This window comes from Emydura macquarii, unplaced genomic scaffold (genome assembly GCF_026122565.2).
Source record: "Emydura macquarii macquarii isolate MOO-44397 ecotype Brisbane River unplaced genomic scaffold, CSIRO-AGI_Emac_v2 contig_312, whole genome shotgun sequence".
Taxonomy (NCBI): Eukaryota; Metazoa; Chordata; order Testudines; family Chelidae; genus Emydura; species Emydura macquarii.
In genome coordinates this window covers 10,690,325-10,707,637 of record NW_027130449.1, presented here as the reverse complement: position 1 = coordinate 10,707,637, position 17,313 = coordinate 10,690,325, and the positions used below count along the sequence as shown (strand labels likewise).

General features: G+C 41.0%; 1 protein-coding gene across 1 annotated transcript; it reads right to left on the bottom strand.

Annotated features, from left to right (window-relative positions):
• Positions 1–213: 213 nt before the first annotated feature.
• On the bottom strand, positions 214–17,204 carry LOC137165587 (uncharacterized). The gene is made up of 15 exons (XM_067566897.1): positions 17,094–17,204; positions 16,580–16,762; positions 15,657–15,777; positions 14,105–14,224; positions 12,931–13,099; positions 11,054–11,183; positions 9,108–9,300; positions 8,714–8,892; positions 6,829–6,966; positions 5,746–5,966; positions 5,438–5,595; positions 4,453–4,680; positions 3,687–4,022; positions 843–1,241; positions 214–428 (listed from the first exon to the last, which is right to left on the bottom strand). Exons 1-15 carry the CDS (start codon positions 17,202–17,204, stop codon positions 214–216), a joined length of 2,901 nt encoding a protein of 966 aa, XP_067422998.1.
• Positions 17,205–17,313: the final 109 nt, after the last annotated feature.

The following is a 17,313-nucleotide window of genomic DNA, read 5'->3' as shown; positions in this document are numbered from 1 at the left end:
TATGTTTCCAGAGGTGAAATGCCACTGCAGTACCCAATGTCATTCCTAACTCTCTTTCACCATTAAGCTGGAGCTGACAGTTGCATACAGATACACACCACGCCAATCAGCATTTCACATTCAAGTTTGTATGAACTCATTAACTTTTTCTTTGTCAATGCATATTACTGATTCTGAAACACAGACATTGCTGCCAGTCCTGCCACTGCCTCCCTATGGCTTTATGTTATGTTGTGTGGTCCGGTTTCTTGCTCCACCTTTTCCATCTGCATCTTCCATGGTTCCTGCTAGTGGGGTTGCGTGCCCAGTGTTCCAATCACATTCTACTCCCAGGATGGGCACCATCAAATCAGACCCACCAGGATCTGGGATTTTCATTCCAAACACTGCAGGAATCCACATCTCTGTACCAGGATATTTGATAATCCCTAATTAATTTTAAAAAGAAGAGAGGAAGATATCAATACATGCTGCTAAGATGAATTGGAATTGTTTCTTGATAGACATAGCCAATTAACTTTTAGAGGCTGATGAATGCACAATGAATCTGGTCAGTTTGTCTACAGTATCCAAATGAGACCTGGCTGAGCTCATACTGTACAGATTCACTAAAGACAGCAGGTGTTTGGCACATGTTTCTCATCCCACTGTAGTACTAATATGTCACAGAATGCTCATGCTATTTCAGGCCAGATTCTCTGTTGGTGTGATTAGATATAGCTCCATTGACTTCAAAGGAATTTCATCCATTTACATCAGAGAGAATCTGCCTCTAAATCATTAAAACAGGCTGAGATATTCTAAGCGATTGTTTTTCAGTAGGTTTTGTGCAAAATACGTACCCAATTTGCCACCATTACTTTTTAGGCTTGAAGCTATTTCGTGTTGTTTCTCCAAACTTCGCATCCAATGCATTGCATGGTGGAGCCTAATTGACAATGACTTTTTCAGGTCTTCTACTGCAGCCTTCAGGACTTCCTGCTTCTCTGCTGCTATGGACATATCTTTACAAATTGAGTCTTTATACTGCCTCAGGGCTTTAACCACATGGCTCTGGGCTACAAGAGTGTTAGCTTCTAACAGCGCCTGGTAACCTCCTGCATGGGGCAGCACCTTTTCTTGCTTAAGGCAAGCTCCATGTATCCGAGCAGTCTTCCTACTCAGAGGTTCAGAGAAGGAATCTCCAAGAAGTGATAGGCTTCCCAAGGGTCCCATCAGCCCCCCAACTGGGACCACATCTCCTGCAGTCAAGGAACAGTGAAAAGAAATCAGAAACTTACCCAGACTTTATGGACCTGATCCTGTTCCATTAAAATCAATTGCAAAAAATTTATCTACTGCAGTGGGAAGAGGATCAGGTCCTCAGTGAGCATGTAAAATAAACTGAAATGCTGACTGTAAATGTCCATTGTTTACAATGGTTTGTAACTTTAAAATACTTTAAATGTGTCTGTTACTTTGACTCTAGAAAATTGTGTTGCATTTGCAAAATTAGAATATTAACAATAAAGTTGAATAATAATACCTAGCTCTAATATAGTGCTTTTCCTCTGTAGATCTTGAAGTTCTTCACACAGGAGGTAAGTATCATTATTAGAGCTGGGCAGGAAACGGTTTTCCTCTCCTATGAATATTTTTGAGAGTTAAAATTTTTACTGTCCTGAATCAGAAAAAGTCAAAATCTCAAAAATATTTGTGAATTGAAAAAAACAACAACTTTTTTGGTTCAGGTCAATCAAAATGTTTTGGTGATTTTGAAATGTTTCTTTTTGATTTTTATCTTTTCTTTAAAAAAAAAAACCAACAACATTTTTCAGTTTAGCTAGGTTATATTTCAAAACAAAAAGTTGTTTGGAACCAGAAAAGTGGAGTTTCTCATTTAAAAATGTCAAAATGAAACATTTCAACAATTTTGAACCTTTTTTCAATATTTTTTCTAGTCTGTTTCACAAACAGTTTTGGTTTCAATGCACAGGCATTTTTTTTTGATGAAAAACAATTTTCAAAAAATTCCTAACCAGCTCCAATTATTATACCCACTTTATAGCTGGGGAAACTGAGGCACAGATGTGCCGTGACTTTTCAAAGGTCACCCAGCAGGCCAGTGGCAGTGCTGCAAATTTATTGCACTTTCCAGGACCTCTCTCATTCAGCAAAATGTCTGACAGTATAGTAATATGATATGAGCCAACAAGGCCTGTGCTTTGCATAGGCTGATTCCTTGGAAACAGAATAAGGAAAACATGTAATTGTGGCTTTGCTATTTCATATATTTCTGGCATTTCTATGCATCTTGTTCAGTGATAACTGCTGTAGAGTGATATTCCCAGCAGAGCCTATGGAATATGTAATGTTCTAAGTAACCATTAAAGTGCATTAGTGTTGAACTTTTAAGAACTGACTTTCTAAGTGAACAGTCAATCAAGAGAATAACCTCCCGCTCACTAAAAAGCTTTGTAGATGGGCTCTACTCATGGACCAGAACAGGCACTCTTAACTCCACTGTTATTAAACACAGCAGATATTAAACACAAACTCCCGTCTAGAGAGTGATTGGAGCTCTCTGGTCCTGCTGAAATTGCAAAGATTTTCACACATCTCTCTGAATCACAGAAACTCTTCCTGCTTCTTGGGTAAGGAAATGCAGACAGATTCTGACTATATATTTTTGCTTTCTTATCTAAAGGGCCAGATCCTCAGCAGGTGGGAATCAGCATAGCTTTATTGAAGCCAGTGAAGCTAAACCGATTTACACCAACTGAGAATCTGGCTCTAAATTATGTATACTGTACCTCTCTCCTTACTAAACACAGAAACAATTTCACTTTGGCGGCCTCATACCTTCAGTATGGGTACCACTTGTTTGCTCTGTTTTTTGAGTATGATATGTTTTCTAAAATTAGCTCTGAAGAACATAAGTGTGTGAAAAATGCTTTCTATAAATCTAGAGCTTTTCACCCCAAAGACCCTAAAGAATCGATTTAATGTTGCTTTTATTATATTAATAGTTCAATTGCTCTATCTCCAAGAGTCAGATCAACTTTAATTCTACAACAAAAACTAGTAATGAGTACAGCATCTCTTAGTCATCAGTCACAGCTTCTCTTTCTTTTTTTAGTCATTTTTACAAAAAGGGGGGCAGTTTATTGATTTTTTAGGACAATAATTTCTAAAATAATACTCTGGGAAAGTCTTCACTTTCTGACTGTGATACTTTGAATCCAACCTATGCAGCTATTCAGCTGCTTATGGTAGTGTCTAACTCATCAGGAGAAGCCAAATGTGGGGAGGTGAGGTTAAAGATTTGAATCTAATGCTGCTGCCATTTCTAGGATGAGTGAAGCTACGATAGGTTGCATCTGCACAATGTCACTTTGTGCTATGCATACATATACAGCAGAACTGTCAGTGATTCCCAGCTGACGTTGGGGCGTTTTACATAATTTTTGGGGTCTTAGCTGAGCCCCCATGGTTTCTCTGTCCTCTTTTAAGTGTTTGACTATTCATCTGTAGTTCCAGTGGGAATTACAAGTTCTATAGACCTATTAGATGGGACATCTTCCTCCTCAATAAAGGTTTTGCAAACATCCACCCAGTGACTAGCTATACGGGGAGGAGGAGGAGAAGGGAAGGAAGAAACAATCGCACTCTGGATTTCCATCCCAAGAAACATGAAGAGCATTTACCTGTGTTATTGTCCAAACTGACTCCAAGTATTGGGACAATCTTTCCTCCCTCTGGCTCAATCATAGGCCCTCCAATTTCAAGAGGTGTCACTGTTCCTGTAAGGGGATTCATGTATGTCCCACCCAAGGACAGTTTTTGCCCTGTTTGGGGTTGGATTGTAACTCCGAGTACTGGCACTTCTATTTCTGTAGCTGGATCTAGCATGAGTCCTCCCAGTTTAAACACTCTGTCAGGTTGGAAGCGAGGCAGGTTAGTCTTCACTGGTAAGCCAGTCCTCGGACAGATAGGGTACGGAACATAGGGGAATATGGGTACTTCAGACTTACAAAGCTCACCTAAATATTGAAACAGAAGAGATTTCACACTGTTATAAACTGTTACACTCTTCAGTGGTTAAAGGAACTAATCCCCACACCAATTCCAAGTCTCTCCATTAGAGCTGGGAAAGGGCATATTGGGGATTTCTAAGGATGACCATTTTACAAACTTTCTTCATCTGAAGAATTAATGAAGAGAGTGAATTCCCTTTTTGTGGTTGATATACTTTTCCAACTTTATTTCTGCTTTTGCCACTTACTTAACATAAAAAGTTCTTTAGCATATAATATTTCGTACAATTTAATGAACAGAAAGGAGAGAAAAACACAAACAGAAACAGGAAATATTTAAACATTTTGCTCTATATAAACCTGGCATACTCAGTAAATCCTGTCCATGGCAAGGCCCATTTCAAGGTGAACAAAATCTCCTTCCAGTGTCCATTACCTGAAGCAGAGTCAACAGCAGGGACCAGTTTAGAGCTGACTGGATCATATCCAACATTACCAGCCACAGGAAGCACCTTTCCAGTGTCAGGGTGCAGGAACTGATCACTAGACACAGGCAGGGGGCAGTGATTGGCCAACAGCATGACACAATCTGGGTTGGGAGTTAAGAGTCCAGTTATAGGATCCATGTAGACAGCATCAAGTGCCCTCACACAGCCATCTGAACCTGAGAGCAACAAGTGACAGAGGTGAAAAACAAATGAAAAACACCATCAGATCCTCCAACTAACCCTTAATTCTTTTCTCCCATCAATACCTATGCATGATTCCCATGAGGCAAAAGGGACTTATGCAACCATATTGCAGCTAACAAGCTCAGATTTCTGCACATAGATTGAAGTTGCCCTAATCTGCAGCATATATGCAAATGACCAGGATAGGTTTTAATATTATTTCTGAATATTTAAATAATAGCAAAAAATGCCTACACTAGATCTCTAGGCATCATAATATTTAATTAATTTTACTCCAGTAAAAACCCACACCCAACAACATTAAAAAAACCCAAACATTCAAACAGAAGCAAATTAGCGCAGCTACGAAATAGTTCCTTTCCACCTCCACTGATATAGAATCAGTGACACAGAATGTACCGTTATACACACATTTCTAGCAGTGTTTATCAAAAGCCTGAGGAAGAACAATGAAAATCTGGCAATTATCAGAAGAAATGTTTTTTTTCTGAAGAAATTCTATAGCTGGCCATGCTTGCACTTCACTTCGAAAAAGCACAGGCTCCCACCACTTGAGCTACAGGAGCAACTGCGTTAGCCAGCAACAGTGGTAGGCTGTTGTCCTATAATATGGACCAGCCACAAGAAGAGGGCACTGAACCAGTGGATTACATCCACCCAACTGCACATTTAAAGTGACAGTAGCCTTCTTTGAATATATACTAACTAGTTTCCAGAGTTTGTAGTTACCCAGTAGCTCCTCCTTGGTGAAGAGTCTGGTTTTATTTTTGTTAATGAGGTGAGCTCCTGTTCCTTCTCCCAGCACACCACATGCCTTGAGTCTGTGGCTCTCCTTTATTACTGCACTTGACATTCTGTTGCTTGCGGCGTCTATCTGGGTTAACAACCTGAAACTCACAAGATAAAGATGACATCAATACTTCCAGACACATGCTGATGCTGGTCACAAACCAACTCACTGACTTAGCACTATACAACTGCTTTGTCTGGCTGGAGAAAAATTAATTTAATGCAGAGTTCTAAAGCAAATTACTTACCGTTGGGAGTCTGGTGTAGACCACATGGTACTGTCCTCTACATAAGCCATCTTCTCTGTCAGCACCTCCACCAATCTCATCCCCTCTCTCAGGGCAGAATTGAACAGGACATAATGCTCTTCTTGGCATTTCAGATCATGGCGTAATAAGTGAAGTTGTTTATTCACAATCTCTTCATATTCAGCAGCCAGCTGCTTTCTGTTCAGCATTTCCTCTTCTGCCTAATTGTAACGTAAATGCAGACACCTCTGTTTCTCAAGACATGAACTGAGACTGCAGCTGCTCTGTACTTTACTAAAAAGGTAACAACTGGAGGGAAAAAAGTCAATTTTAGGTATCTGCCCCCCACTTGAGCATTCATAGGCCAAGAGCTCAAGTAAGTTGGGTAATAATTATCCAGAAGGTAAGTGTCCTTCGTGTACCCTCACCTAAATGGTCTAATAATTCAAAATATTGGTCCAAACCTACCATCTAGAACTTTTAACATGCACCTTAAGGGATCAAGTTAATTTTGCTTCTGTAGCTTTGAACTATGTTTGTACATATATGCATCTGTGTGTGTGAGAGAATGAGAAAGTGTGAGTGTTTCTATTTATAAACTGCAAAATCATTCCATTTCCCTTACAGATTTCCTTCACAATATCTGTGAAGAAGATGGAAGAAGAAGCTGCAACAAAACATACATCTATATACACACACACGGATGACATTTCCAAAACTGAAACCTTGATCACTGCAAGGGAGAAGATACGGTCTTCCACGAGTGGGGATAAAGTAGCATCAGGCATTGAGTAAAAAAAAGCACACACCAAAAAAGTGAGTAACCTTCAGAAATGTGTCTCTGTATTAACATTAAATTGTGCCAACAATTTTAAGTGTTTAAATGGTCAAGCAGATCAGTCCCAGACATCGTAGAGATATTATTTGCATGGTAGCCTATGAAAATATGATGTCATTACACAACAACAGAAATGAAAGAATCCACATGACCATACCTAATATTATGAAAACATATGTAGCCAATTTGAGATTTTCAGTGTCGGTCTCTATGTATAAACAATTCTAAGAAAAACTGAGCTTTACCTGATGTTTTGCTCTCACATAGTTCCCCATCATTATGCTGTCATAAGACTCTGCCTTCTCTGGGATACACAGCCTCATTATCCAAAGCTCTCTGAGTGCAGATGTTTCTTTCATAAGTTTGTGATACAAGATTTTCAGCTGAGAAGGAAACAAAATGAAAAATAAACAAATGAGGGTTGTAGCTGTTGTTCTGGGCCCTTCTTAATGTTCAAAGGCCACTGAATCCCTAGCACAAACACAAATACTTCTTTGAATGATTGCACTCCATATAGGCATCTTATTTTTCTTTTAAAATATCAGCGCTAGAGGACTTCACTTTGATTGGAAACCCTTGCTGCCTATTCAAAACCCTCTCCATAACAATTGTACAGTAAGGCAATCATTCCGCTACTTGGTTTGGGGAGACTGTAAGCTATTTGGAGCAAAGACTGTCTTTTTGTTCGGTGTGTGTGGGAGAATGGGGTCGTGATGCATGAGTGGGACTCCCAGGTGCTACTGCAGGATAAATAAATAATAGTCAGGACCTCACCATTCTTTGGATAAAATTCCTGAAAGTAACCTTCATGAAATGGTTGTCCTTAGACAGACATTGCAGTATTAGACATGCTGACTGGTTCACACTATGCCATTCCTGGCAAGACCGTCTTCAAGAAATGGTGTCAGAGCAAAGGTCTTCTTGGGGTCTCTCTTCTCAGGCATTTATATAATTTGGGACACAATTTTTCAGTGTCTATCCTCTTTATTTGCCTTTCTTCTCACTAGATCTTTTCACTATGTATCATATGATTTGGTAAATATTTTAGTATTCCCCACTCTTTAGTGCACCTAATGCGGCCTTTAAATCAAAATGAACCCTATGCATTAAGATGTATCTACAGGTAGGGTAGCATGCAAACATTTGTCTTATACCATTCTTTCACACTACACAGTACACACAACAGACTGTAATGCTAGCTCCCCCTGCTGTTCTTAATCCATAAAGTTGCATGCTGTCGTACACTAATCAGGGCCTGAATCATCATCACATTCCCCCAGAATTACGTCTGTGTAACTCCACTGATTTCAACTGTGTTTCATTGGTATAAAACTGGAGTAACATAATGATGAATCAAGACCTACACCTGTCTGTCCACATCCATGTATCATTTTAATTCTCCTAAATTTTATCTATAGCTCTTAAGCGTTTTTCCAAAGAAAGATAAGAGTCGTTATCCCCATTTTTCAGATGGAAACTGAGGCCCTGGTGGTCTCAGGGCTCCGGGGTCCTCCCCTGCCTGTGGCTGGAGGCTGCGGGGTCCGCCAGCTGAGGCTGGAGGGTGTGGGGTCCCCACTGCCTGTGGCAGGTCTGAGTTGTGGAGTCCCCCCCCAGTGGCTGGGAGTTGTGGGGACTGACCGCCCATGGCAGCTGAGGACTCTGGGGTCCCCCCATTGCCCATGGTGGCTGATGGCTGTGGGGTACCCCCACCACGGTTGGGGGTTTCAGAGCCACCCACGATGGCTGGGAGCTGCAGGGTCCCTGCCACCGCTGGGTCTCTGTTACCCACAGCAGCTGGGCAATTCCAGGGTCCTCCTGCTGCCTGTGATGGCTGACAGCTGCAGGGACCTTGGCCACCCCTGCCACCCCCAGTGGCTGGGAGCTGCAGGAACCAACCACCCATGTTGGCTGGGGACTCGCAGCCTTATTTATGCTTCATAAATACAGCTTGTGTGAATGATGTGCATACATATAGCGGCTTCATGGTATAGAAGATAGAACTTGGAATGAAGTACTTTCCTTGCAGTCAAACCCTAATATAGCAGTACTGCTACAGGTAATACTGCATATGGTTGCCAGGATCATCTGTACATACATGTGAGTATGATAAAAAACAAATAAACCTGTTACCTCTTCTTTAAATTGACTCAGTTTGGCTGTGACTGACAGAGACTGCGTGAGCAGAATTTCATAGAAGACATTGGTATTGAATGAGTCCAGGTCCACCTGTTCTTCAGACTCCCAGATTTCACCTGTTTCCAGGAAGAAAGCTGAAATGAATGTCTTTATTATTACTCTTAAAAGAGGATCTGAAATAGAAAATTAAATGATCACAAAATCTCTCAAGTTATCTTTAGTAATTCAGAGGAGGGGAGGAGGCAAATCAGAATATATTAGCCAATGCACATAATTAGAAACAGGATTCTGTCACAAAGGCTTCAAATACATTAGCTTCAGCTCTTTGCCTGAATAACTGTTTATTATGTCCTTGGTGTTTTTTTGTTTTTTATTTAAATTATCTGACCTTCTGTCTCATCAGCGTTGCCAGAGTTTTTATCCAAGCTGCCTTTGGTCTTCAGCCTGGGATGACATTTTTTAACTGAAATTACTACGGATCCTTTGGAGGAATATTTGTCAAGATTGTATTTCAGCTGCAGCCTTCGAAACTGGGGGCAAGTAGTTGCTTTTTTGGACCAACGCAGGTCTTGACAAAGAAGCTACAAAACACAGCAAAACCGAATGAACAAGTTGCTCTGACTATTACATATTCTATTTTTACATGGCTTCCCACTCAAACAAGAGGATGCATTATCACATGTAGAACCAGATCCTTAGCTGGTGTAAATCAGCCTAGGCCCACTGAAGTCAAAGGAGTTATGCTGGCTTACACCAGCTGAATATCTGCCCCCCAAATTCTAATGTAAAGCATTTGAATGATCTCTTCTAAACAAACAAATGACTAGTCTTAATAGATACCACATAAATCAAGGGGCAGGAATTGCAGTCATCAACAGATTGAGCCTGCTGACATCTGAGTTAATAAATCATCTCCACTTGTCCAGTCTCATCAATTATGTATTTATTTATATACTGGTAGCAGCAACAAGCCCCAACCAGGATCAGGACCCTAATGTGTTAAGCACTGTCAGTATATGGAATATCCCTGCACTGAAGAGTTTACAATCTAAAAGACTATATCACCATTGTTGTTTTTTATTGTAACAATGGTCCTGATCCTGTATTTGTTACTGTCACTGGGAGTTTTGTCCTAAGGAACACAGAATTGGGCTCTGTGTGAACAGGCACTTGAAAGGCTTATTGATAAATAAAATAAATGAATGATAAATGAATGATAAACTGGGGTAAAGGGAGCAACTTATAAAAAAAATTCTCCCTGCGCCCTCCCCACAGTGGATGGATCACATGATTGTTCCCAATTTAACACAATCCTTGTAACAGAGAATGAGCATTAGGGTAGAGACTGAATCACATGTATCTTCTGGGACCATGAGTATGATTTATAACCCAAGGAACTCTCAATATCACCCACTTTTTCTCTCTCTCTCTGCTATATTGATAGCACCAGTAATTATAGTATCTAGGTCTTAGTCTAATGAACTAGGAAGCATGGGTGAAATTCACCCTTCTATTCAGATCTTAAATGCTACTTCAGCCCTCGCATTAGGGTTTAAGTGGTGAATGGGTCTGTGCTGGACCTGTGCGCAAGGATGAATTTCAACTTGGATCTACAACATTCAGTTTAACCCTAATTCCAAGATCTGGAAGTGATGCATAAGAAAAGCACTAAAGTGAGTTGTGGCTTTGTTGCACAAAAGTGTAATATCCAGCGGAAAGAGGTATTGTATAATTTTTACTTACAGTCAGCAACAGGCAGGTAATAAGGCAAATGAGAAGTCCTATTATTAATCCAACAATAGCTGGCCAGTCAGGTTTCAGAAGAAGGTTTGGGATTCTTGCAATGCCCACTTGTATGACATGTCTGGGAGTTGTTGGGAAGTACGGCCCTTCTTCATAACACTGTCCACCATGCGGCATGACTCTAATATTCTTCATGGAATGAGCATACATATGGAAAGAGCAGGTCAGACACATACAACTTTGGGTCTATCCATCTGAACACCAATAGGAGGTTTGTATTTTAAACAGAGGGCCAGATCTTCACTGACCCCCTACTTCTTTACACTCAAATATACTACATGAACACACACACACTCACAAACCTCTGTACTCAGACACGTCCACATATCTACACGCACCCCAACACGCATTGTACCAACTCAACAAAATGTATGTAAAACACAAAGAGATTCATTATAATTTTGAAGTTTCCTTTGATGGCAAACCATTGTGTGGAACTTGAGGCACTCTACTGAAAATAGCATCATACGAGCAAAAATAGAATTTCCTGAAGCAAACCATTTTTTTGTGCTGGTTACTACTTAGTCCTACGACATAGGTGCCAGGATGCTGGAATTGGTAAAGGAAGAGGAGGAAGTTGGTGGAGGCCAGTCTGATTTCCTCTGCCAGGATGCGGAATCCTCCCCAGTCAAATTCATTATTTGTGTTGTACAAGTTGTTTCTAGGACCAGAAACAAAAGTTGGCTCTTGACATCATCTGTTTGTAAAACACCCTGCAAATAATGTGTATAATTACTGCAGAACTTGCTCATTCACAATAATGACGGTGAGACCCCCTTGCAAATGGCTCGATCCCATGAACAGGTAAGTGTGGAGAATGAGGGAATTATATATAGTGCTTTTTAATAAATATCATGTGCCCCTAGGTTATCTGCCTTAATACCAGGCATTTAATCAAAGGAGGAAAGGGAGAAACCAACAGGAAATGAAACAATGACAAAGATAAGGCTCATTGGGCCATCAGTGGAAAGAAACTACCTGTCTGGCTCCATGCAGACTAGAATGGTTTACTCTTCACAAGGCCAAAGCCTGAGATGGAAGGGGATCCTAAGTCTCAAAGGGAGGGGATTTGGGGGTGAGCTAGTAGAGGCTTGTCCAGATAGTGTCAGTGAAAAGCTGGCCCGAGTTCAGTCTGCTTCTCCCTGCCAGAGATGGAGTTAGCAGGGTTGAGTGCTACTTCCAAAAACTGTCAAAGAAAGTTTAGGGTTTAAGTCAGACCCAGGCATATCAGCCTTCTATTGTTTTACCCTTTGCTCTATATGCTTTGTACCTTCAGGGAATGGGTCAATAATGCTTTGTTTTGAAGACACTGTCTTTGTCACTGTGAATTTATACTGTCACAGGCTCCCAAAGGGAAGCTTGTATAGGTGCTTAACCTGGATTTGTCCTATACCATTAACATGATTGAGAACCAGGGGTGGGTGGTGAGAGGAACTAAAAAAGGGTCTATAGTGCAGTCCACCTTGTATCATCCATGTGTAACAGGGCAGCCTGCCCATTTAAGAGTCAGGAGGCTTTGGGCCAGTCAGCACTGGTCAATTAGCCCTGTCCTGCCCTGTGCTGGCTGGAGTGGAGAGCACAAAGCAGGCATAGACCTGGGGAAGATTCCAGGTAGGAAGGCCTGAGAGTGACTGCTCAGGAAAGAGCAGGGAGCAACCAAAAGGAGCCCAGGAGCAGTTGAGGGAAGAGAAAGAAGGAAGCCTGGGAAGGGTGAAAGCTGAACCTGGTGGACAGAAGAGTGCTTGAATCAGAGAGAAGATGGACCCTTCTGGAAAGAGGAGCTGGGGCCCATTGGAGAGTGGGGCAAAGACTTTGTGTTTTGTTTTTTTTTGGACTTGCATATCCTGGAAGGGGTGGAGAGTTCTGTTTATGGCTTAGCCAGAGGGTCAAGTCAGTGCAGCAAGATTATTGTGGTAAAACTGAGGCAACTGGCTGCCATTTCAAATCTTGCTGTGAGGAGGCAGTCTGAAATGGTGAGTCTGGTAACACTGTAGACAGGATGACATTCATCCATGTGCAGAGGGCCAGCACAAAGCCAAAGCAGGGCTTAAATGAGACTGAGGTGGTGCATTGAACTTGTGTTGGCCCGCTGCACAGCAGTGATGTGAACAAAACACAACAATAAAAAAGCAAAGACTGCATCACAAAATGCACTTTGCTCACTTATTATGATAATTGTACTTTAGTTTTAATTACCTGTGAAGGTATTTCCTGAAGTACCAGTATATATACTGCAGCAAGTTTTGTAAAAATAAAGCAAATTTAATAATATATGATTCCACTCCAACTCACCTAGTTTTCTATTCTTAAATCTGCATTGAGAAATATGGAAAAACCAACCATGTTTTCTATGGATTAGATAAATGTGGATTAGCAAAACTTCCATTGGGTTTAGAATTGGTACTTACACATCATACACTGGATAATGTTCTTTGGAAACAATGAACATGATGATAATGTTAACATCGATGCATGTGGTGGGATTCAAGATGCCCGAAAATGTGATTTGCAGTGTAGCATTTGAAGGCCTCTGGCTTTGAGCCCAATAAAATTGAGGATCTTCCTTGCCAGACTTTCCTGTGAAAACACATATCTCAGTGGGCTAGGATCTTACTTTTCATGGCTTTCTGTATATAAAATAGCCCCAGGATATGATATGTCCTGCCTATTTTACAATAAAACTTTTATAGAGTCAAACCTGGTTTCCAGAATAAACCAAGTTTATAATCAGGGGAGCAGATAAATGTTGCTTCCCACTCTGTCTCTTGCCTGACTTTGTGAAACTGTGCACAGTCCTTTCATCCTTTTTAAAATTATTCTTCTAAAGGTGTGGCATTAGTTGCATGATTTCTAGATCCTATATCATTTCACTATGTAATGAAACTACACTCCTGCATTTTACTCCAATTGAGTCATCCACAGATTTGAGGATGTGTAAGCATGTGTAAAACTGACTGTGGGCATCCCTTTTGCAGGGATATAAGGCCCATGCAACTGCAAATGGAGTTTTGCGTAGTCAGAAAATAAGGCTTGATATGTTGGTGCCTAAATAAGGATTCAAAAGCCTAACTTTAGGCATCCAAGTTTGAAAATGTTGACCGTAATATTTTGAAAATAATAATAGTTCCAACTCATATAAAGAATCATTCTGCCAACAAAATCATTATTGGATTTATGAGCCAGAGATGCCTTTGTCAATTTTGCAAGGGGCTTGTGGAACCAATAAAGATGTTACTTGAAATAGTAACAGTTAAGATGAGAGAAAAGGAAGGCACAGATCAGAATTACTTCAGGGAACAAAGATCTGAGTATTCTGCATGGAGTGATGGTTGACCCTGGAGAGAACTGCTTGGCAATACCCCAGTGGACAGAGGGCATGATTCACAGCCCACTGAAGTCAATTAAAATCTTCTGGTTGACTTCAATAAGCTTTGAATCAGGCCTAGAATGAGGGAATATCTCAGGAGATGTGATGATGAACATAGCTATTAACTGTTCCCTTCAGACACAGTTCAGAATAGCAGGGAATTAATATTGGTAACCAAAGGGAAATCTTACAGAAACTACTTTTTCCAGCCTCACCTGGAGCTGCTGCTGCTGCTGCTGGTGGTACACTTTTGTAAGAAGATGAAATTTCGTTTTGCACAATGAGGTTGTGCAGCAGTTCAGGGTCAGGATTGTACACACCCAAAAACCCTTTTTCTGAAATGATATAAAAAAAAGCATCAGTCACCTCCACTTTTATCCTACCAGAATCCCAATTCCCCCCCCCCCCCCCCCCGGAGAGGATGAGTTTATATCATCTCAAAAATCAAGCTTACAACAATTGAAGTAGACCTGTATCCAGAGCACTGGGCCCTTTTAGGTGCTGTAATTTCATTCAGGGCCCGAGCTCTAAAACGCATGTGCCACATTCATGTGCTTCAGGTTCTCCTTGGCACTACAGGGCCAGATCTTCAGGTGGTAATTATTGCAACTCAGCTGAAGTCAATGGAGCCATGCTGATTTACACCAGTTGAGGATCTGGCCCAGATGGTCAAATGCACCAACCTGTGCAAATGGGCATAATTCTATTAATGCCAATGGAGCTTCATTTGGTTACACAAGTAATGCCTTTGGCACACAGGTTTTATTTCAGAGTAATAGAAAAATGTACACGTATATGTACATTTAAATCTACTTGCTAAATGCACATTAAAACATGAGGCATAAGCATCCCCCAAGCAGAATCGATAGAGACGAAGGATCTGTGAAAGGGATCCTCTGAAATGTAAACCTAGTGTTCTTCATACTTTGTGTATCACACTCTAGGAAAGCAGAAGGTTTAAACAAGGTCTGTTCTTACATGGAATTTAAGAAGTGCATAGGTCTGGGTTGGGACCTCTGCATAGGGGTGGATTTCATCTAGAGTGCTGACACTTCGAATTAAACTTTTGTTTCTGAGATTGCCATTCTATCTTTAAGAGATATTTTGATGAGTATCTTGTTGTTTGCCATGTCCACTTGGTGTGGTGTTCTGTCCCACTTTGAAAGTGATTAGAGGCCCTGAGGATATGTCTACACTGCACCCTAAGGCCTGTGAGACCTGGGCTTGTGGACTTGGTGTTTCCAACCCCAAGATTGAGCATCCACACTGCACTGTAAACCCGGGTTTACAGTTGCTGGACCTGGGTCTCACAGCCACACTAATGTGTCCATACTGCACTATGCTGACCACCTGACTCGGCTCAGTGGCTTGACCTTCATCCACACTGAAAAATGACAGGGGTTGGATCTGAACTCAGTGGGACTTAGGCTCTGACCCACCCCCTTAGCAGAGTTCTAGGACCTGGGTGTTGAGTGCTTGTTGACCAGATTTGTGTATGGATGGAAAAGGGGCTTGGGCTTAGGCTCAAACCTGAGTCAGAGCCTGGAATTAAAGTGAAGTGTGAACATAACCATGGAGAATGACCAGCCTGCTACAGCCTGGGCTTACAGAGAGTGGTCTTTTAGCTCAGGCAGCACATGCTCATACATCGAGGTCCCAGGTTGAATCCCTATTGCCGACAACCCACCCTGGGGGTGTCAACATTATATTTATAGAGGCCATTCATTACCCATAGAATATTGTCAATTCTGTCATCCCCTTCCTTACCGCTTGTTTTCACCAAGTATACAGGATAGGAAGACTTGCTGTGCTCCATAGGGCAGGGGTTCTTAGCAGGGGAATGCTGCACTTGTAGAACTGCCTTTAATTCTTCCAAGAAAATGGCAATCTGAAAATAAAAGTTGCAGTTAACTTATATAGTATTTTAGCCATAGGCCGTTCCTCATAATACAATAAATAATTACAAACTGCAAATGGACACAAATCCAAATAACAGATACAAATTTTAAGAAACAAAATTAACCCTTCCCTAAAACCAGTTACACCTTTAAAATCACCACCCCTAAAATGATATATGAAAATAAGATTTAGAAAAATTAGGACTACCTTATTTCATTTAAGTCAAAGTAAGCCTCCCTCTCACATTTATGGCCTTCCAGGAAAATAGGGTGACAGCCCATATAACTGAAATATTTTCACTACGTAGCAAGTATTCTAATTTGTAAGGTGATGTGGTAAATGGCACCAGGGCAGGAAGGGAGATAACCATTTTTTTTTTACCAGGTGGCAGTACAGGTTACAAGTGTGTAAGTCTTCAACCTGACCAGACCCATATGGACAAAGACAGTTATGTCTCTCAGTACCAGCTTTCCTCCTTGCCAAATAGGCCATCTGCATAGATTGGAAATGGAGACCTACAGGCCCTCCCTATCATACTGTTCAAAATATCCAAGCATTGAAAAGTTTATAAGTTTGACTGACATGAATTTCACACAAGCTACAGCTGCAATATAGGCCAGATGCAAACATACATCAGACACCTAAAGTATAATTTACCTTTGTTTTGTTCCTACACTTTAAGACTTCACTCCTTAAAAAAGAAGGAGGCTCTTCAATTATAAGGCTGACTGGATATTAAATAAATAATATAAATAGATGCACTGGAAAAGTTACAAGAGCATCACATTTACCTGGCTCCTATTTCTGTAAGTGATAGAAAGTTGAGCATTTTTCCCATTACAGACAAATTGCAGAATGTCTTTCTGTTGTCTTCTACACTGAGAGTTACACACCCTGTCCAGACTGTCTGCTTGACAAATGCAGAGGCCAAGAACCTTGTCATAGCCTTGATAGTCTTCAGGGAGGGCACAAACCTGCAGAGAAATAAACAAAGAAGAAACTCTGCCATGAAAGACTGAAAACTATCTGAATCATGGGACTCTAAACAGGACCTCCTGGGAGAAACAGAAAAACGCAGAAGCAAATTGGGCAGTTGTTTTGCCATTATGAGGGAATCTGAACTTCTTATTTCAGGTTGGACAGGAGCAACATGCAGTGATTTTGAGCATGCTGTGAAAACTCCAGTGACACTTTGGTCATGCACACTCTGTACCCAGTGCAGGAACAATCAGAGGGCTATGGCCTACAGCTATAAACCAAGTTGTGTATGGTTGCAGGATTTAGCTAATATAAAAAGCACAGTACCTTCTTTGTACAGTAATGCATCCATTCTTTCTTATTCAAGCACTGTCCATCCTGGTTTCGGGAAGTTGTATCTCTACAAATGTCATACACTTGTCTTGCACAGTGTCTCATCCCATCCACTAAGGTCTTATAACCTGGAGCACATGGACAGTGAGCATCACTGAGCTGTAAGAAGCAAGATATTTATTCAGAATCCGCCATGGTCTTCCTGGAAAAACTG

Excerpts from the sequence above, each read along its gene's own strand:
- LOC137165587 (XM_067566897.1), bottom strand. The coding sequence starts at position 17,204 with ATGAGACACTGTGCAAGACAAGTGTATGACATTTGTAGAGATACAACT. Across the intron at positions 9,301-11,053 it reads AGCATCCTGGCACCTATGTC|CTTCTTTGTCAAGACCTGCG; the intron begins GTAGGACTAAGT and ends TGTGTTTTGTAG. Across the intron at positions 429-842 it reads AAGTAATGGTGGCAAATTGG|GGATTATCAAATATCCTGGT; the intron begins GTACGTATTTTG and ends AAAATTAATTAG.